Source organism: Tasmannia lanceolata, unplaced genomic scaffold (assembly GCF_043159265.1).
Source record: "Tasmannia lanceolata isolate RefF3 unplaced genomic scaffold, GAP_Taslan_0.1 ptg000002l, whole genome shotgun sequence".
Taxonomy (NCBI): Eukaryota; Viridiplantae; Streptophyta; class Magnoliopsida; order Canellales; family Winteraceae; genus Tasmannia; species Tasmannia lanceolata.
In genome coordinates, this window is record NW_027518679.1 from 24,962,196 (window position 1) to 24,983,658 (window position 21,463).

The 21,463-nt window shown below is 40.9% G+C and overlaps 1 protein-coding gene across 1 annotated transcript in view; it reads left to right on the plus strand.

Annotated features, from left to right (window-relative positions):
• Positions 1-21,463, plus strand: part of LOC143892726 (nuclear pore complex protein NUP93A-like) — a 62,696-nt gene that overhangs the window by 22,992 nt on the left and 18,241 nt on the right. Inside the window, exons 6-10 of the mRNA XM_077397612.1 lie at positions 14,308-14,577; positions 16,126-16,221; positions 16,379-16,513; positions 18,833-18,886; positions 18,993-19,076. Coding sequence (XP_077253727.1) covers positions 14,308-14,577; positions 16,126-16,221; positions 16,379-16,513; positions 18,833-18,886; positions 18,993-19,076 — 639 coding nt within the window. The remainder of the gene's footprint in view (positions 1-14,307; positions 14,578-16,125; positions 16,222-16,378; positions 16,514-18,832; positions 18,887-18,992; positions 19,077-21,463) is intronic.

Here is a 21,463-nt window from a genome sequence, read left to right on the forward strand (position 1 = left end):
ATGAGGAGTTACATCGCCTTCGACAGAGTGCCTCCCATGCCACAACAGGCTTTGCTCAGCCAGGTAGTTCACCTACGATATTACTTTCTAGCTCAGGGTCTTGGATCATTGACTCAGGAGCCTCAAACCATATGACTGGTGTTAGACGAAAGTTTAGACAGAGAAAATAAATGAGCTAGGGTTATCTCCCCCCGACTCATATCTTTATACTAAAACATAAAGGAATGTACAAAGTCCTAAATGCCCTTAGGCAAGTTACATATTCCAACACTCCCCCTCAAGCTGGAATGTAGATATCATACATTCCTAACTTGTTACATATATCATTCAATTTTGACTTATTTAAGGACTGTGTAAACATATCAGCTAATTGGTCCCCTGACCGAGTAAACACAGTGCAAATCTCTCTTTTCTGGATTCTTTGACGGATAAAATGACAATCCACTTCAATATGCTTGGTGCGCTCATGGAAGACTGGATTGTTGGCAATGTATATTGCAGCTTTGTTGTTGCAATAAAGCTGCGAAGGAGAAGATGAAATGAAGCCAATTTCAGAAAGAAGTGAACGTAGCCAAATAAGTTCCGTGCTTGTCTGTGCCATTGCCCTGTATTCAGCCTCTGCACTGGACTTAGCTATAACATCCTGCTTCTTACTCTTCCATGAAACAAGATTGCCACCTACAAATGTACAATACCCAGTGGTGGACCGTCTATCTGCTGGGGATCCAGCCCAATCTGAATCAGAGAAGCCTTCAACTTTCATATGGCCATGTCTTTTGAACATCAATCCTTTCCCTGGAGCCCCTTTCAAATACTTAAGAATCTGTGTCACCGCAGCCCAGTGAGAAGTACGTGGAGAGCTCATATACTGACTGACAACTCCAACAGCATATGAAATATCTGGCCGAGTAACCGTGAGATATATAAGTTTACCGACAAGCCTGCGATACCTGCCAGGATCCTCCAACAACTCTCCTTCTTCTGGAACGAGTTTCACATTAGGATCCATGGGTGCACAAGCTGGTTTAACTCCAAGATTGCCTGTTTCTTTTAGCAAGTCCAAGACATACTTTCTCTGTGATAGGAACAAGCCTCTAGAGCAATGAGCAACCTCTATCCCCAAGAAATACCTGAGTTAACCCAAATCCTTAGTAGAGAATTCCTTTTGCAAGAAGGTTTTCAAACGTTGTATACCTTGTGAATTGCTCCCTGTGATGATTATGTCATCCACATAAACTATCAACAAAATACACCCGGCTGAAGAGTGATAACTGAAGACTGAGTGATCTACTGCGCATTGTTTCATGCCAAAGCGCATGACTGCCTCACTGAATCTCCCAAACCACGCACGCGGAGATTGTTTGAGGCCATATAGTGACTTGCGTAGGCGACACACGTAGGAGGAGGTCTCCCCCTGAGCAACAAACCCTGGTGGTTGCTCCATATACACCTCCTCAGTTAGGTCACCATGGAGGAAGGCATTCTTCACATCCAGCTGATGAAGGGGCCATCTATGATTAACAGCAAGAGACAGGAGCACACAGACAGAGGGAATTTTCGCAACAGGACTGAATGTCTCAGTGTAGTCAACACAAAAAGTCTGAGTGTATCCTTTCGCGACTAACCGTGCTTTTAAGCGCTCGACAGTACCATCAGGGAGGTATTTGATGGAGAAAACCCACCGACAACCAACAGGACGGGCACCAGCGGGTAGGGAAACCAGATCCCATGTATCATTACTATGAAGAGCACCCATTTCTAGGTTCATAGCATCACGCCAGCCAGGATGGTCAAGAGCCCCAGCCACTAACTGTGGTAAAGAGATAGAAGACAAGGAGGAAACAAAGCTCTGGAAGGTACTGGTGAGCTTTTCATAAGAAACAAAATTCGAAATAGGATGTGCAGTGGAACGGGATCTCGTACGAGATGCAATAGGAGAATCAGAAATAACAGAGGAAGGCGGAAGAGAAGATACCTGAGAGCGGGAGAGAGGGATCATCGGCTCAGAAGATGATTGTGCGAGAGGAGGTAGAAGAGCCCTATCTGTAACTTGGCGCCGCTGATACTGCTGTGTAATTTTAGGTGGAGCTGGCTTCTCCAACGTGGCAGAAGAAGTAGAAGCTGCAGAAGCTGGCCGCACGGAAATAGGAGATGACGGAAGAGAAGCTGGTAGATCTGGTAAGGGAAGCGAGACCTCGGACTCGAGAGAAGGGGTGAAAGATGCCGCGCCATGTTGGAAGAATGCCTCAGACTCAAAGAACGTAACATCGGCTGAGACAAACCAGCGACGCAGACGAGGGCTATAGCAACGATAGCCTTTCTACGTACGGGAATACCCCAGAAAGACACAACGCTCAGACCGGGGATCGAGTTTGTCACGGCCAGGTCCAAGGTGATGAACAAAACAAACGCATCCAAATACACGAGGTGTCAGAGGAAACTGTTCCTTACTAGGAGATAAAATCTCGAAAGAAGAGGCACCCTCTAAGACAGAGGAAGGAAGGCGATTTGCTAAGAAACACGCCGTGAGAAGGGCAGCACTCCAGTATGCCTTAGGAACACTCATCTGAAAAAGAAGAGTGCGACCTACTTCAAGCAAATAACGAAGTTTCCTCTCAGCAACATCATTCTGTTGAGAGGTGTACGCACATGAAGACTGATGTAAAATCCCATGTTGGGAGAGATAGGATTGAAAGCCATTAGTATCAGAAAAATATTCTCTAGCATTGTCAGTACGAAGACATTTAATATTGCAATTATATTGATTCTTAATTTCAGAATGAAATGTGCGAAAAGCAAAGAACACGTCGGATCGACTCTTAAGTAAATATAACCAGGTCATGCGTGAGAAGTCATCAATAAACACAATAAAATACCGAAAGTCAGTACTAGACGCGACCCTAGAGGGCCCCATACATCAGAATGGACTAATTCAAATGGACTAGACACTCGACTAATGATCCGGGACGGAAACGACACACGACAGTGCTTCCCGAGTTCACAGGACTCGCACTGAAAACTAGAAAAAGGTCCAGGAACCAGAGAAGTCTGCTGCAGCCGCTGAAGTGAAGGATGCCCCAGGTGACAATGCCACTGAAATGTATCCATAGAGCTATGTAAGACAGTAGGCGGCCGGCAGTCAAGACGATAGAGTCCATCTACCTCACGACCCGTTCCAATCGTCTTCCCAGTCGAGAGATCCTGAAACAAACAGTAAGATGGGAAAAATGAGACAGAACAATGAAGAGATTTAGTAATTTGGCTAACTGAAAGTAAATTAAATGGTGATTTTGGGACACATAAAACAGAAGATAAGGTAAGAGCAGGATGAGGGGAGATATGACCGACACCAGTGATAGGTGTAGTGGACCCATCAGTAAGGGTGATAGACTGAGAGGGAGATGAGAAGTAGCGAAAAGAATGAAGCTGAGAAGAGTTACCAGTCAGGTGATTGGATGCCCCAGAGTCAATGATCCATGACCCTGAGCTAGATAGAAGGGTAGTGGGTGAACTACCTGGCTGGGCGAAACCTGCAAAGGGAGGACGAGAATTGAGCCGCAGACGCTGGAACTCCTCATAATCGGCACGGGATAATGTATAGGTGGAATCAGCTGGTGCAGGAACAGAAGCAGAGGGAGCGCAATCTGAAACCGAAGCAGTAGTAGCACCCATGTGAGCCGAGCGTGCCTGACGAAGCTCGGGATGCAGGATATAGCAATGGTCAATATAATGTCCCTCGCGCTGACAGTGAGTGCAAAAAGAACGGCCACGGCCACCACCAGAACGACCACCACCACGGCCAGTACGACCAGAGGAGGCTCCACCACGAGGCGGGCGAGTACTGCCATTATAGGTCGCGAGAGCAGAACCATCAATAGGAACAGATATCACTGGATCACCAGGAGAGCACTACTGGACGCGGGAGTAAACCTCAGTAAGGGAAGGAATAGCGCCAAAACCGATAATCTGCTGACGAAGATGCATCTACTCTGGACCCAAACTCTCAAGGTACTGCACAACACGGATCTGATCCCTCTGACGGGCAGCCTCTGTGAGATCCGTGGTAAGCGGCATGTAAACATCAAGCTGCTGACAGAGGCCAACAAATTGGCTATAATGGGTGGCAAGAGGAAGATCACCACGGCGGAAACGCACCCACTCAGAATAGGTAGAGCAGACCCGACTAATGTTTGCCACGCCAGAGTAAAGAAGAGTAACCTGATCCCATATCCGTTTCGCAGTAGGCAGAAGCATCAAGGGCCCAAAGACGTGAGGGGCCATACTCTGCCACAGAAGGGTGCAAACAAGAGCATCCTTCTGTTCCCATCGATCAAAGGTGGGATCCGTCGTAGGAGGAGGATCACGACGAATGACGTGGGCTTTCCCACGGGCAATAAGATTCTTCTCGACGGCTGCTTTCCAAGTAACATAGTTTGCCCCATCCAACTTAACAGTAGTGATATGTGGGAATGATCCATCCACAGAGAGAGATGATGACGAAGAAGACGCTAAAGAGGGTGTCGGACGAACACCAGGAGCCACTCCTGTGGAAGGATTGTCAAGCACCTCCTCCATAACAAGCAAGAAAGAAACAGACAATCCAAACCAAGACGAATAACAGGAGATAAAAGAATAGGTGGGCAAACTAGGATAGGCCAAGAAAGCTAGACGCGGCTCCAAGAATGACGGGCATCGACGAAGCTTGACAAGAGGGAAGCCATGAGACACAAAGGGGAGCCGCAAAGACAAACAAGAATCAAAGTAGGGTAAGAGATGAAGATCTAACACATAATAACAGGGAGAAAAGAGTGGTAGGGTTTACCAAGGGATGAAAGGAAGAGGCGGAAAAATGATATGGGTTGAAAAACTTGGGGTGTGAGGCTTACCAGCAAACCTAGGAATTGGGGGCTGGAAAAAAAAAAAAATTCTGATGCGAGGCGAAACACAGCCCTGGAAACTTATTTCCAGGAAAGTGATTTTGTGGGGGGGGGGGTCAGAAAATCCTCGGTCCTGGAAAAAGTTTTCCAAGCTGGGAAGAAAATATTTTCCTGGAAAGTTTTGGGGGGCTGCAAATCCTCGTTCTTGGAAAATAATTTCCGCCCTAGGTGGAAAATGTGTGGGGGGTTGCTGCTCGGGGGTACAGGAGCTTTGCGCAGGGGAAGAGAAACGTGGCGGGCGGGAGGGAGCTAGTGCCTTCGGCTCGGACAGAACGACTCCTCCTCAGGAGGAAAAAGATGGCGTGCCGGTTTGCCTCCGATGAAACTTGGCTTGGAGTTGGGTTTCGTGGCGAGGGGGGTGGCGGAGAAGATAGAGGCTGCTAGAGAACCCTAGGGATCAGAAAACCCTAAGGCTCTGATACCATGTTAGACGAAAGTTTAGACGGAAAAAATAAATGAGTTAGGGTTATCTCCCCCTGACTCATATCTTTATACTAAAACATAAAGGAATGTACAAAGTCCTAAATGCCCTTAGGCAAGTTACATATTCCAACAACTGGGAACTCATCACAGCTCTTTTCTTTTTGCTCATTTCCATCTGATTTTCAGTCCATTACTTTAGCTGATGGTTCCACTACACCTATTACTGGTATTGGTATCACTTGTCCTTCACCTCATCTTCCTCTATCTTTTGTCCTGTGTGTCCCTAAGTCTCTATTTAGTTTATTGTATGTTAGTCAAATTACTAAAATTCTTGCTTGCTCCATCTCATTCTATCATTCTTACTGTCTTTTTCAGGATCTTTCGATTGGGAGGACTATTGGATCGGGTCGTGAGGTGGATGGCCTGTATCGTCTTGACTGCAGCCCCTCTTCATCAGCTTTACATAGTTCAGTGGATGCCTTTCAGTGGCACTGTAGACCGGGTCACCCGTCACTTCAGTGCCTAGGGCAGACATCTTTAGTTCCTGCCTCTGTCTCGCATTTTCAGTGTCAGTCTTGTGAACTCGGGAAGCATCACAGAGTGTCTTTCCCTTCCCGAGTTGTTAGTAGAGTCGATAGTTTATTTCAGTTCATTCATTCTGATGTATGGGGACTTTCTAGGGTCGCGTCGAATAATGGATATCAGTATTTTGTCGTTTTTATTGATTATTACTCACGCATGACTTGGTTGTATTTACTGAAAGACTGTTCACAGGTCTTCTCTGCTTTTAAAAATTTCCACTATGAAATAAGAAATCAATTTGGTTGCAGCCTTAAATGCCTTCATACTGATAATGCTCGTGAGTTTTTCTCTGCTACTGATGGCTTTCAGGACTATCTCTCATCTCATGGCATTATCCATCAATCCTCCTGTGCATACACCTCCCAAAAGAATGGTGTTGCGGAAAGAAAACTGCGCTATCTCTTTGAGGTGGCTCGGACTCTCCTCTTTCAAATGCAGATTCCTAAATCTTTTTGGTCTGACGCCATTCTTACTGCCTGTTTTCTGTCAAATCGTCTTCCGTCTTCGGTGCTCCATGGTGATTCTCCATTTCCACTTACGGCCCGTGTCTTTGCCTATGTATGCTTTGTCCATCATTTGGGTCCTGGCCGCGACAAGCTGGATCCTCGTTCAGAACAATGTATTTTTCTGGGTTACTCTCGTACCCAGAAAGGATATCGTTGCTACAGTCCACGTGTGTGCTGCTGGTATGTATCAGCTGATGTCACGTTTTTTGAATCAAAATTATTCTTTGGCTCTACCTCAGTTCCTTCAGCTCCCAGGACGGAACCTGAGGTGCCCATTTCTCTCCCTGACCTTCCGCCCATTTCTCCTGCTCCTTTGGAACCTTCTTCTGCTCCTTTAGAGCCTCCTTCTGCTTGCCCTCCTAGTCAGATCGAATCTTGTGTTCCCAGAGTAGATCTCCCACCTACTAAAGTCCACTATCAACGTCGTCAGCAGCAGGCACGTCATCCTCACGCTGACAAATTGTCCTCACAGGCGGAGATCTCCTAACCCTCTAATTAGGTATCTTCCTCTCCTGTAGTTATCTATGACTCTCCTATTGCTTCACGTACTCGTTCCCATTCTACTGCTCATCCTATCTCTAATTTTGTTTGTTATGATCGTCTAACACTTCCTTTCAAAAGCTTTGTCTTGTCTATGTCTTCTGCTATGTTACCACAGCCTTTGGATGAGGCTCTTACTTACCCAGGCTGGCGAAATGCCATGGACCTCGAGATAGGTGCTCTGCGTTCTAACCACACATGGGATCTTGTCTCTCTGCCTGCTGGTGCTCGACTTGTTGGTTGCCGTTGGGTATTCTCCATTAAATATCTACCTGATGGCACGGTTGATCGACTGAAGGCCCGCCTGGTGGCAAAGGGCCACACTCAGACATTTGGTGTAGACTACCATGAGACGTTCTCCCCTGTTGCAAAGATACCTTCAGCCGGGTCCTCCTCTCTCTTGCAGTCAATAATGGCTAGCATCTTCACCAGTTAGATGTGAAGAACGCTTTTCTGCATGACGACCTCCTTGAAGAGATGTATATGGAGCAACCACCGGGTTATGTTGCTCAGGGGGAGTTGTCCTCATCAGTCGCCTCAGAAATTCAATATATGGGTTGAAGCAGTCTCCACGTGCATGGTTTGGCAGATTTAGGGAGGCAGTTATGAGGTTTGGCCTCAAACAGTATGCCGTGGATCACTCAGTGTTCAGTTATCAGTCCTCAGCAGGATGCATTATGTTGATTGTATACGTTGATGACATCATTATTACAGGTAGTGACTCGGGTGGAATTCAGAAACTTAAAGCCTTCTTACAAAAAGAGTTTGCGACAAAGGACTTGGGACGTCTCAGATATTTTCTTGGGATAGAAGTTGTGTACTTCTCTAGTGGTTTATCTCTATCACAAAGTTAGTATGTTCTGGATTTGTTGGAAGAGACAGGAAATCTTGGTGTGAAGCCTGTAGCTGCACCCATGGATCCAAATGTGAAACTGGTTCCAGAAGAAGGTGATTTCTTGAAGGATCCTGGTAGGTATAGAAGGCTTGTGGGCAAGCTTATATACCTTATTGTTACTCGTCTTGATATATCCTATGCCGTTGGGGTAGTTTGCCAGTACATGACCTCTCCTCGTACTTCACATTGGAATGCAGTGGTTCAAATTCTCAAATACCTGAAGGGAGTGCCAGGAAAGGGATTAATATTCAAACGGCATGGTCATAAGAGAATTGGGCGGTTCTCAGATGCTGATTGGGCTGGATCTCCTGATGATAGGAGATCAACTACCGGGTATTGTACCTTTGTGGGAGGTAACCTGGTTTCATGGAAAAGTAAAAAACTGGATGTCATTGCAAAGTCAAGTGCAGAGGCAGAATACAGAGCCATGGCGCATACTACTACTGAGATTATTTGGTTGAAATCACTCCTAGCTGAGATTGGCATTGTGTTTCCTTCACCTTCACAGTTATATTGTGACAACATGGCAGCCATCTATATTGCGACAAATCCAGTCTTCCATGAGAGAACAAAGCATATCGAAGTTGACTGTGATTTCATTCGTCAGAGAATCCAGAAAGGGGAGATTCACGCTGTATTCACTCGTTCTTCAGAAATGTTGGCTGATATTTTTACAAAACCATTGAATAAATTAAAGCTGAGTGACATTTGTAACAAGCTAGGAATGTATAATTTATACATTCCAGCTTGAGGGGGAGTGTTAGAATAAGCCTATGTGCCTATGGGCATTTTAGTCATTGTACAATCTCTTTAGTATATAAATAAATGAGTGAGGGGGAGATACCCTGACTCACTTTTCTCTTTCACTCTATTCTCTCTCGCAACAGTTTCAAATATATGGAAAGGCCTGCTAAGATAAAAGATTAGAGAAACACAAATTGAATAAATTAAATTAGCAATAAAAAAAAGGAAAGACTCGTTTGCTTTCTGCTACATATCTCCTTCCTTTCTGACCTCTCAGTAGCCGAAAACAATATCCACCCACTTTCTAGACAAGATTTATCTTTTCCATGGTTGTTCTCTTTACCTTCTCTATGTAAACAATTCATCAATTTCACCATCTTTAAGCTTCATTCTACTGCTTACTGAGTATTGACAATCAGAAAAATATGGCAACCGATCCACCAAGTCATTTGGGGGTGGGCATCACTTGGCCTTGTTGATGTGACGGTGAACACCCCAGGTCTACATCCCTCCAAGATCGAGGAGAGCCTAAGAACTTGTTTCTCTCTGATAAATGCCCTATTTTTGAAGCGGAAAACAAGGTTGTGGAAAGGAGTTAGGAGATTCTTAAGCTTTAACTAAGGGTAGTTATGTAATTTTATAAATAATTGCCAATGACAACTGACATAATTAACTGTTGAGGATGTTTTGGAAATTACTTATCAAAATGTAGCTTATAAGAAAATATATGGTTTTGAACTTTTAATAACTGCCAGTGCGTTTCTGTGCATGAACATTTATGTTTGCATAGATATTTGTGACTTTGTTTATGTTGTTTCTGTTTTCTGTGTTAGTAGGTGTAATTGTTTTCATTAGATAAAGCAAGATAGATTAAACCCTATCTTTTTATAGATAATCAATAGATTAAGCCTGATTTATGTTGAAAATGTAATCTGATCAAGAGATTAAACCTGCTCTTGTTATAGATAAAAAAAGCTCACAATTACGTTGAAAATGTAATTCATCAAACTGTTTTCCTTTACATAACAACTCTCTAATTTAAATATTAGAAGAATCCCCTCCTTTAGAGAAAGTGTTACAACTTAATTTAAACATGCACCTTAATTAAAGCTACAACTTCAGATACACCTGAGTTATCTGTGAGAAGTACGGGTATCTATTCACTTCGTTGACCAGTTAGGGTATTTCGATCATTTCGCCATTCATCTGTTCCTTTTCTTTTTAGCTGTATCATCTATATATTCTCTATTGTGACAATCACAGTTCAATCAATTTGTCCCAAAGTCCAGTTTTCCATGCGAAGAAAATAGCACATGGAGATCGAGTATCACTGTTCCGGAGAAAGTTGAGAATGGTGAATTCTTACCTTGTTTTCTTTCGAACAATTAAAATTTTATTGAACAAAGGAGAAATTTACACCAACATGCTGACATAAGCAGCCCTAAAATTTCAAATACAAGTCCCATTCCATATTTCTAAACCACTATAATCGACCCATTTAGGGGAAGGCCATAAATTTTTACCCATTTAGGAATGCAGTCATTATTCTGAGTTGTATGATATTCCCAACTTATAGGCATTTGGCAATAGGGATTTCTCCCCCACTCTCTAGTGAAGTGCACGTTCCTTAGATTCCTAGCTTCTTACTGTCACAACAATGATACAGCGTACAATCAATACGGTAAGTTTCTTCCACCACGATGATGCAACCCAACATGTGGCACGATGGTGCTACACAACGACTGCTTTCACCACCAAGATGCTTCACAGTGCCTCATGATGACTCGAAAGAGCTACATGGTGATGTTTCAAAGCTTAAAGAGTCTCCAAGAACTACCCATTGATATGACCGAGATCAAGTTGCAGACATTTTCAGGAAGGGGCGGCACAAATCACCATCTGGACTTGGTAGGCAACCTGACTCTGTTCAAGGAATGCATCAGAACTCGATGGGGAGTGTTAGAAATTAGGCTATTCTATTCACTTAGTCACCCGACCCTCATGAAGGGAAGGGTATTTTTGCTATTGTACCTTTCACGTATATAAGTCACTTTGTCTTGTGTCGAGTAATGAAACAAAATTGACTCCCTTGCAAAATTCCATGCCTTCTCCTTCTCTCAATCTCATTATTAAACTAAAGACATTCTTATTAAAAGCTTCAACTTTCCACACGTGCAATTAAAGCCAACACGCATCTCTTTAAGCATGACCATAATTAACAATTTCGGATTCCAGAAACAGCACGAGTGTACGAAAATAATGAAAATGTACTTACATGAATCTAGAAGCTGGCAACTACCATACATATGACACTAAATGCTACCTAGAAATTCTAGAAACCCTCATAAATAATTAGTCCTTTTCATTCCCAACAAAATCAGGGAGTAATTGATAGGTTTTCTCTTCTTAGGTGTCTGGAGTAATTGATAGGTTGCGTCAGTTCCTCTTTGTTTGGATGAACTCTTACTCTATTTTGCTTTGCCACATTAGTCCCAATAATCACACCACTTGCCCATTTGAAACAGTCAAACCAAGGCCTTTGCAAACCTTTCATGGTCACATGGCTCGATCATCATTGGTGTTGGAGTTTTTCTTCTTGTTTGCAGTGTCATTTTACTGCATGGTCAACCAATCTTCCAGATGCAGTCTGCGTTGTTGCAAGGTCCAGATCAGAAAATTTTCAATCTTGAACAATCTATCAAGACTAATCTTGCATTGCAAGTATGGATTTTTTTGCACCTTTCTTGTTGTATTACTGACCACTCCGGATGATTCGTTACTCTGACTGTCACGAATGCCAATATGTGTTTATTATGCAAGACGTTCTAGGTGAGATCAAGTTCTTCCATCTTTGGTATGTTGACATCCATGCAATACAAAGGGAAAATCCTTCTCAAAGAGGGTTTCTTGACTTGAAACTGACACAATACCCTTTTCCTCCATGAGGTTCTCTCAAAATCTTCGCAATTTCATCTTAGAAAAAAAGCATCAGCACCACTAGGAACCAAAAAGAAAGGTGAAACTTCTTTTGCAATAGATTCACTCTAGCAATAATCAAGTTCCTGCAATTAAAAATAAATAATAATAATCAAGTTCCATCCAAACGTTCACAAACCTCTCCACCATAAACCTGACATCATATCTTTTGAAAGTTTTTTTTGTTTGTTTTGTTTTTTGGAATAAGCAAAGCATTGAAATAATAGGAAAAAAGATAAAAAGAAGGTTGAGCCCCAATGAGGGCCCTCCGAAAATTACCAGGTGACATGTCTTGCCATATGGTAGTATCATCACAAAAACCATCAACAAAGTTATGATAAAGTGCCACTAGAGCCATCCAATGATGGGCCTCGTCCTTCTAATGCAAATAAAATTGAGAAATAACCAACATAGTTACCTTTCAAAAAAATAAAATAAACAACCAACATAGTTACACGGAAACATTAATATAAATCTATCTATACTAACTTTAGAGAGGGCGAGCCTTGGCTCAATGGTAAGGTTGCTCCATTGTGACTTGGTGGTCACGGGTTCGAGTCACAGAAACAGCCTCTCTGCAAAGCCGGGGTAAGGCTGTGTACATCTAGCCCTCCCCAAACCCCGCAATGGTGGGATCCTCGTGCACTGGGCCACCCTTTCCCAGACCCCGCAATGGTGGGATCCTCGTGCACTGGGCCACCCTTTTTATCTATACTAACTTTAGCATGTCAAACTGTTTGGCTCTATTATTTTGTTGGAGTACGTTAGGAAACAGAATTCTGTTTCCCATTAGTATTTTTGTAAGACTTTCTTATGTACTCACAAATTTCTTTACAATGCTTTGTCCTTGTCGAGCTCATATGGCACAAATCATATGGAAATATTGTTATTCCATCTAGAACTTCTCCATTGTTTAATAGAATAGTATTTTTGAGTGGCGTTTTACAAAATAATTAGCACTTGATACCTTTATTTTTAAGTTTTAGTGAGAAAATTAAAACATATTAAAAATTTTAAAATATTTAATTCATGTTTTTATCTTGACATTATCTTACCATCCAAAAAAAAGCTTCTCATTATCCAACCCATCTTTCTATCTCATCTGAATGAAGACAATGTCAGAAAATATTGTTTGGAACCATTTCTTTTTGAAGTCCAATGAAGTGACAAATTGTGGTTGAGATGGTGATTATTTGCAATAAATTTATGCATGAAAAGATACTGTTGAACAAATTGAGATTACATTTCCCTCTTGGAAGAGTTTCTCTTGATTATTGGGATGGTGCACATTTTTTTTTTTTTCCGTATGCTTTTACCAGTTCTTACATTGGTTGAACAAAGGAGAAAGAGTTTTCGTTATCCATCTAGTGATTCTTTAAACATTTACATCTAAAACATTAAAGGGTCTTTGGTGAAGTGACCTCTCCAAAAAGGAGTTTTTAATACTTGATTCTTCATTTTTTTTGTAGGTTTTAATTTCTTGCAACAAGATCGTATTTTGTTCTTCAGTATATTTGAATAAGAAGAGGAAGAAGAATAACAAGACTTCCATCTCTCAGAAGAGGAAACCTTTATTCTATTTTTTCAAAAGGATGCTTTCCCTGCTTTTTAGAAGAAGCCTTTCATATTGAATCCCTATTAAAAGCTCTCCTAGAAGAGGGACTATGATCCGTAGATATGGATATTGGATCTTTAGTAAGAGTCTTCTAGGAAGTGTCTTTTTGATTTGGGGTTATTTTTGCCTAATCTTTTGAAGAGTCCCCCAAAAGAGAATATCTTTGACATATGGTGGTCTCAACAAATGTTTTATTGAAGAGTTTTCAAAGAGAGCATATTTACTGTTGGATCTTTGTAAAGTTTCTTCTCTATAGAGGGTTTCTTTGGTCAGCACAGGTTCCATTGCATGATCTTTGTGAAGAGGCCTCTTGGAAGATGCTTCTTTGTTCCATTAGGTTCCGCCTCTAGTTCTTTGTACACAATCCTAGATGAAGGCTTTTACTAGCTATGTAGGTTTTCATGATTGGATCTTTGTGAAGAGGGCTTCTCTCGATCTTCATGGAAAGCCCTCTTGATAGAGAGCTTCTTCTATGCGGAAAGGTTCTATAGCCGGATCTTCGTCGAGAATCCTTCTAGAAGAGGGTGTCTTCTATCCGCACAAAATCCACTGTAGACCTCCTGAAAGATGGCTTGTCTGACCTATGTAGGTTTCACTATAGGATCCTTCTGGAGAGGCTGAATGCTAGAATTTTGTGTGGGAGCAAAATTTTCTCCTCTTTTTTATTCACATCATATGGAAGGTGGGGAGGCGCAGCTTAAGTTGATTATAGGTTGACTGGGCATTTTATGGTGCCTGTTACACTTTGCATATAAAGTTTGGTGAAAATATGTGTAAATTCAAGATTACAATTTGATTTGGATATATGTGAATATGCCATGCCTAGAACTGCTGAAATTGCTGGCCACATCAAAGTGGCAATATGACTAATTTTATAACTCTTTCTATCTGAGAAATGTTTATTGTGTGGCCAGTTTTCTTCTTTATTACTCGCTCTGTATGAATTCCTTGAACTTTTGTTTCTTGAAATATCAATTAATCTGCTTGTAAAGAAATTTCTAACTGATAGGTAAAATGGAGTATCATAAATTACTGAACCAATTCAAATTTTCATGTGCTTTGGGCTCTAATATGTGTAGCGTGTTACAGGAAGACTGGCAGAAGGAAAAGAGGGACTTTTTGCAAAGTCTGAGCCGCCTTTCAACATTGCCCAGGAGTAATGGCAGTGCTTTAAGCACTGTGGTGACTCGTCCTGGTCAGATGGCATCACTACCTTCTAGTCCACAGATTTCAACTGGCCCTTCTAGTATGGCCATAGTTCCTGTACCTAACGAGCCCATCCATGAAAAAAAGGCTTCAGTTTATGCTGAAGTTGTGAGGAATCTCAATGATGCAAGAGAGCGTGGCTTACCGTTTAAAGTAAGGCTTTATTCTTGTTTTGTTATAAAAGCTTCTCACTTTATGATGATGAACATTTGTAACCTTTCGGTTCTTTGAGTTATTTTGTGTGATAAGCTTCTAAGCTTCTAAGCTGTATACTTTACCTATTAATTATGCGGTTTGATCAGTGTTAATATAACATGATTACTCATGTTAGAAGTTTACACACACATATATCAAGAGTGTTTGAGAGTTATTTGCATAACTAATACCTTTTAGTAGATACAATACCTTCAATATTACCAGTATTCTCCATTTCAAAAAAAAAAATATTATCAGTATTCAATCTCCCTAGGAATTCAACTTGAATAGTTTATGGTAAACGTTTATGTATATGGGGGTTTTGATATAACCCCATCTATATATGTATTCCCTTATCTGATGGGAAATAGTATCTTAGCCCATATACGGGCAGTACTTGCTGCCCCTTGTTCCTGTCGGCTGTCAGTGGTCGTCTAAATGACCACCTACAAACCCATCCTTCCACCTAAGTTTGCACCTGTGAGGCTATTTCAATCGTTCCCTGTGTGCATCTAAGAGCAAGGATTGAAATTTCGGTTTCGGTTTCGGCACCAACTGAAAACAAAATTTCCACCGAATTTTTGGTGAAAATCTTATAATTTCGGCCGAAATTATTAAATTTCAGTTTCGGTTTTAAATTTCGGTCCCGGCCGAAATCCGAGATTTCGGTATTTCGGCCGAAATTTAAATCCATGTCTAAGGGTGCCATTTTTTTTTTCTGATGTCTTGTTCAGCAGTCATGCACAGGATCCCATTGGAACTCTGCAATCAAGCGTGCTTAGGCTATAGCTGTAATAAGATGGTTGATCTCTTGGGATTGTTGTGCACCCCTTGTTTTGAGGGTGCGAGTACTTAGCAGTTATAATTCTTTTGACCTCTTAGATGCATGCTGGTGCTACATTTTTCTTGTAAATTTATTTATTTATTTTTATATTTTTGTGGAAGTCTCACACACTTTTAAGATGGTATGTTGTACTTATATCTATGTCACAAATATCGTTCTCGGGAATTTCTCGGCAAGGAAAAATCTCGGGATATATTATTATTATTTTTTTAAATTCCGGTTTTTTTCGGGAAGAAAATGATAAAAAATAAATAATGGGGATCCGCTGGGTCTCAAACTGCATGCTTCAGTCGAGATCCAGATTCTGATAGTAGTGATCATGAGCCTGATTCTAACGTTCATGAATATATAAATATTTAGGAAAAAATATAAAATAAAAATATCATAAAAATATTGGCATAATATCGTGATATTTATCATAAAAATGAACATATAGCTATATTTATAAAATCCCGGGATTATTTCGGGATTTTGTCGTTTTATCAAAATGTCAAGATAAAAACGCATTATTTTGAAAATATCGGAGATATTTGTGACATAGCTTATAATCAATATGTATTGTACATATGTTTATTTCCCATTTCAGTTAGAAAAATGTATTGTACATATGTTGGGAATTTGGCAGTCTATTAATATTGATTTAATATTTATTTTGTGGTTAGACTGGTACTGCCTTCAGGGCTGCTTATGAAGGCTTGGGCCTTGACATCTCTGGTGTAAAATCTGTAAGCATGCAGAAGATATGGCACCTTATTCAGGTATGGTCTCCATTTTATATTTGTGTGAATTTTCTGGCAACTTACTTCAGCTAGTGGGCCTGGCTTGCTATTATTGCCTCTGTTATATTTCCTCCAATATTTTTGTGACACTTCAATGGTGTAATGCCCACTCTTCGGTACGTATTTATTTGATCAGACACTGGTTGGTGAGGATTCTAATATTCAGAGGAATGCTTCAAGAAAAATGTCATTGGTGATTGGGGCAAGGCGTCATCTCGAATGGGGACATGAGAAATATATCCTAGATACTATCCAAAGTCATCCTGCGCAGGTGAAAACTATGTTATGGTTCATATTTATTGGCTTTCTTTGTGTCAACTTCTGAAGGATTACTATTGCGGGATCTGTTCTGTAACTGTATGTTGCTTAAAGTATGTCTTTATTATATTATAAAGCTAATGCCACTTTGATCGGACATCACCTATCATTATTTAACTTTGTTTTCACGCATGCTTTTATGTGCCAGCTGATTCCCTGATTTTTGCATGGGACGTTCTGCCGCTATCATGCGGTATTGTGGGGTATTACTTACATTCAAAAAGAAAGTTTCAGTTCCGAAATAAAATATATAAAACTTGAAGATCTCAAAATATTTAGTTTCACTAAATAAAGTACCATCATGTATTGCATACTCAATCCTAAAAGAAAGCAAATAGAAAAGAACTATCTAGTTCTGAAATAAAAACATAAAAACATGATAAATGAACAAATTAATAAGTTAGTGTGCATTTGTCTTTCCCTTGTCCACTGAAATGTTCCCTCTTGCAAAGATGGATATGTGAATTTGTTGTTTGGGACGGCGGGGTCACCATTTTTAGCGATTTGGATAGCGAATGTGCCCCGTTTGGGATCGTGTGATCCAGGTCGCTGGATGATACTGGTGGTAGTTATCCCGGTAACATTGCTTTGAACATTCAGTGTGGAACCGATTCCTCTAGTTGATGTTTCCTCTAATGGAGTTTCATTCGAGACTATAGATGCTGCATCTTCTTGTAAAAATGTAAACTTGCAAAAATGCATGCATGGCCTGGGATTTTATCAGTGTAGTGAATTTCCCTGCCATTTTTCGAGAGTGGGTGATAGTTGTCATCCATGCTGGCGTTTTCCAATAACAAATTGGTTACTACTTTAGTTGGAACTTTGGGTATCTATCTATATAAGGCCAGTTTCTTTAAGCTTATGCTAGATATATTATTCTTCTCCTGGTTTTCTCGGACTCCTCACACGTTTGCTTGAAAGTTATTTCTAGATGCTCTATCTCATCTACTTGCTTCCCATGATAGGAGTTGCATGGTCTCCCCACTTATTTTTCCAAGGAAAAATAATGCTGGGAAAAGTATAGGATAGGTGCTTTCAGTGGTTTGGTGCTCCAAACCATAGTTTCCAAATGAGAACCAAGTGCGAGAAGCCATGTGGGAAGCAGAAGCAGGATACAAGAGGTATTAAAAGTAGAAAATGCGGGATGCAAAAAGCTCTGATTACGGAGGAAATGTGTGGGAACCGTCATTAAAATTCAACATGAAGCATGAAATAAGTATCATTAGAAGCAAACAAGAAGTGCTATTTGGGAGGCAGAAGTGGGATGCGAGGGCTCCTTAAAGGAGAAATCTGGGATGCAAAAAGCTCCAAGTACAGAGGAAATGTGTGGAACTGTCATTAGAAGTCAAGGTTAAACATGTAATACACCTCATTGTAAGCAAAACAGAAGCTTATAGAAAGAGATAACAGTTATAGTGGATGAGGGAGGAAGGGTTAATGTACGTTAGGGTTACAAGTAGCAACGAGGAGTCGAGGATTTCACGGCTGATTTAAATTATAAAGTTTATGAATTTATAGCTTCGCATATTTTATTAATGTAGCTTTAATATTATGTGTTTTTGGAAAAGATCCGCAGTTTTAAGATGAGTTTTTTTATGTTGTAAATACATTCATTCGGCATTATCAAAATTTATCCAAACCATTCATCTTCTAGGCCCTAAAATGGGCGGGCCTCTTTCTGAAATTCTCATATATCGAACAATCTTAACCCTCTGTTGTGTGGTGACTTTTACACTGTTGCCTTCTTACTGAACTGTCTATTTTATGCACCTCTAAGTTCAAGGTTAGGGTCTTCCTATTGCGAAGATTTTTGGGGCATGGCTTATCCATGAAGGGAACTTGCAAATGAATAGTTATATCACTAAACAAGTGGTCCCAACCTGTTCTTTTGCCTGCCCTTATTTTTCATTTTAAAATATAGTTCAGGATAGTAAATAATTTCTCCCCATGACATACTGTGCTTTTCTTCAAAATTGTTGGTCTTCTACATCACAAATTTTATCTTATGAGGCACACACAATTCTGCAGACTCCAAATGTCAGTTTTTTTTTTTCTTGTTTTTATTCATTCATTTATTGCTATTTTCCTTCTTGTCTAGTGATTATAGAAGTGGCGTTACGCTTATCATTGATATCATGCTTGAGCTGATCTTTTTGTAGGTCCCATATGTTTGATGTTGAACTGTTATATTTTCATCTTTGTATCTTCATATGGTCCTTGAAAATCTTATTTTTCCAATTTAAATCATTATAATTTCGTGATGTGATTGTAGGCTGCTCTTGGTGGAGTTGTTGGAAACCTGCAAAGAGTTCGAGCATATCTTCGGGTTTGCTTGTTATTTTATTTTTCTAATTTTGGTTTGAAACATATACTCAGTGTCTCTGAGGGCTAACTTTGAACCTTGTGCTTTCCAATTTCTTTTCTGCTCTTAGATTCGTTTAAGGGATTACGGAGTGCTAGATTTTGATTCAGTTGATGCTCGTAGGCAACCTCCAGTTGATACAACATGGCAACAGGTTCTTCCTACTGGAGACTTATTTTCTATTAGTGGTAACTTGCATTCCCATCCGTATGAAACCTCTGGTTTGCATGGACATTCTTGGGTCCAACCGATTTTGGTTCATTAGCAACTTCACATTGTTAAGATTTGGTCATAAGCACGGTTTTAAATTTCGGTTTCAGAATGCGTTATTTCAGGTGAAATTAGACGAAATCCATAAAACAGCTATTTTTCTTCCAATTTATTTCAATCGAAATTTCAGGAAAACGAAATTCAACCGAAATTTCGGTCGAAATAAAGTAACATTTCGACTTTACCCAATTTCGATTTCTTCATCGACCGAAACCCGAAATTTCTATCCAAAATTTCGGATTTCGGTCGAAATTTAAAACCTTGGTCATATGCTGTAAATGGTTTTACAAAGTTGTTGTTAAAGTATAAAAGATAAATAATGCCTTTCCCCAATAGCTTAAGCTTTTGGAGAAGTTGGTAAGTTAACATGGTATCAGAGCCAATGGGCTAATCCTCAAGAAGGAATGAAGAAGAGTCTATCTCCTCTATCCACGTTTCCCATCTCTCTTTCTCGCACTCTCATCTCTCGGTTTTTTTCTCTCTCGTTGTGTGCAAGTTTTGTTTCGTCTTTTGTTTCTTCTTTTTTCCCAAAAATCTCTCCTCAAGTCCCCCCTAAAATCTCTCTCATTTACGGCAACACCCAAATCTGGGTATCCATCATGCGATTATACTTTCCACATTTCCAGCTTGCTATTATCTCAGCAGCTCTCTCTGTTTCTTGTCTGTTGTAAATCCAAAAAAAAAAAACATTCTCGTTGCTTGCCGTGAATTTCCAATAAAAACAGAAAAAATTTAGTCCTTTTTCCATCCTGTAAACCCATTTTGGGTTCTCTGCTCACAAATCTCCAAGACCCCAAAACTCAATCTTTTGAACCCCAAATCTTTCGTTTCTTTCTCTTTTGAATTCCTCATCTCATCCCTAAATCTTTATTTCCTCTTTTCTATATTTGTTTTGGGTCTATTTGGGCCTATTTGGCTCTCAACTCACAATCCCATATCCTTTTTCCTTACCATACTTTCTCACCACCATCCCATTTGGGGAAGCCAAATGGTTCCCAACACACCCAAACTCCCTCCAAATCTCTTCATTTCCTCTTCCTTTGGGTGTTATCCAAGGTGCACACTAAGTGTTCGCTTAAATGTACGAGAGAGGTATGGTGTCTTGGAAGTTTTCATTTGTGGTTGTTGGTGTTGTTTATTTTTCTTTTGTTACTTTGTGGTTGTCTTCTTATCATTTCTTATCTCTTTCTTCCCATTGTCTTCTAGATCATTTGTGTTGTTTGTGTTTTTCTATGTCCTTTATGTTGTTATTCGTGGCGCACACCAAGTGTTTGGTGAAATTTCAGAGAGAGGTGTTGCCCCTTGTTTGTCATCTTTTGGGTGCAAGTTGAGAGCCCGTCGGCTTCAACTTGAGGGGAGTGTTTCCATGTAGTTCTTCCCATTGTCTTCTAGGTCATTTGTGTTGTTTGTGTTTTTCTATGTCCTTTATGTTGTTATTCATGGCGCACACCAAGTGTTTGGTGAAATGTCCGAGAGAGGTGTTGCCCCTTGTTTGTCATCTTTTGGTTGCAAGTTGAGAGCCCGTCGTCTTCAACTTGAGGGGAGTGTTGCCATGTAGTTCTTTGTGTCTTTTCTTTATGGGGACTGTTGTCTTTTTCTTAGTATAGTCTTCTTGAGAGGGAGTCTTCTTTTTCATGTGTCTTCGTGTTGTCCGGCTTTATGTCTTATCTCTTCATGTTATCTTCTCCTTCATGTATTCTCTTGGCGTAGTTTTACGCATTCATCTTCTTTCCGGGTTTATGCCTTATTTTCACTGGGCGATGGTTTACCCATCGTTTGTCGGTTATCCTATTCCTTTTCTTCTTCTTATCTTTAGGCGACGGTTTCCTCGTCGACCTCTCATTAGGCGACTATGTTCATGTCGTCGACCTTCTTTCCAGATGATGTTGCCTCCATCGTTGGTTGGCTCTCTTCAGGCGACGGTTTCCCCGTTGAGCACTCTTCAGGCGACGATGTTTATGCCGTCGACCTTGTCTCCAGGCGATGGTGTCCCCATCGTTGGTTGGTTATCTTCCTCTGACTATCTCCAGGCGACGATGTTCATGCCGTCGACCTTGTCACCAGACGATGGTTTCCCCATCGCTGGTTGGTTATCCTCTTCCTTATCTTTTCAGGCGACGATGTTTATGCCGTCGACCTAGTCTCTAGGCGATAGTTTCCCCATCGTTGGTTGGTTATCCTTTTCTCTCTCTATCCCTTATCTCCACGCGACGGTTTTCCCGTCGACCTTGTCTTCGAATGTTTCCCCATTGATTGTTATCCTCTTCACTT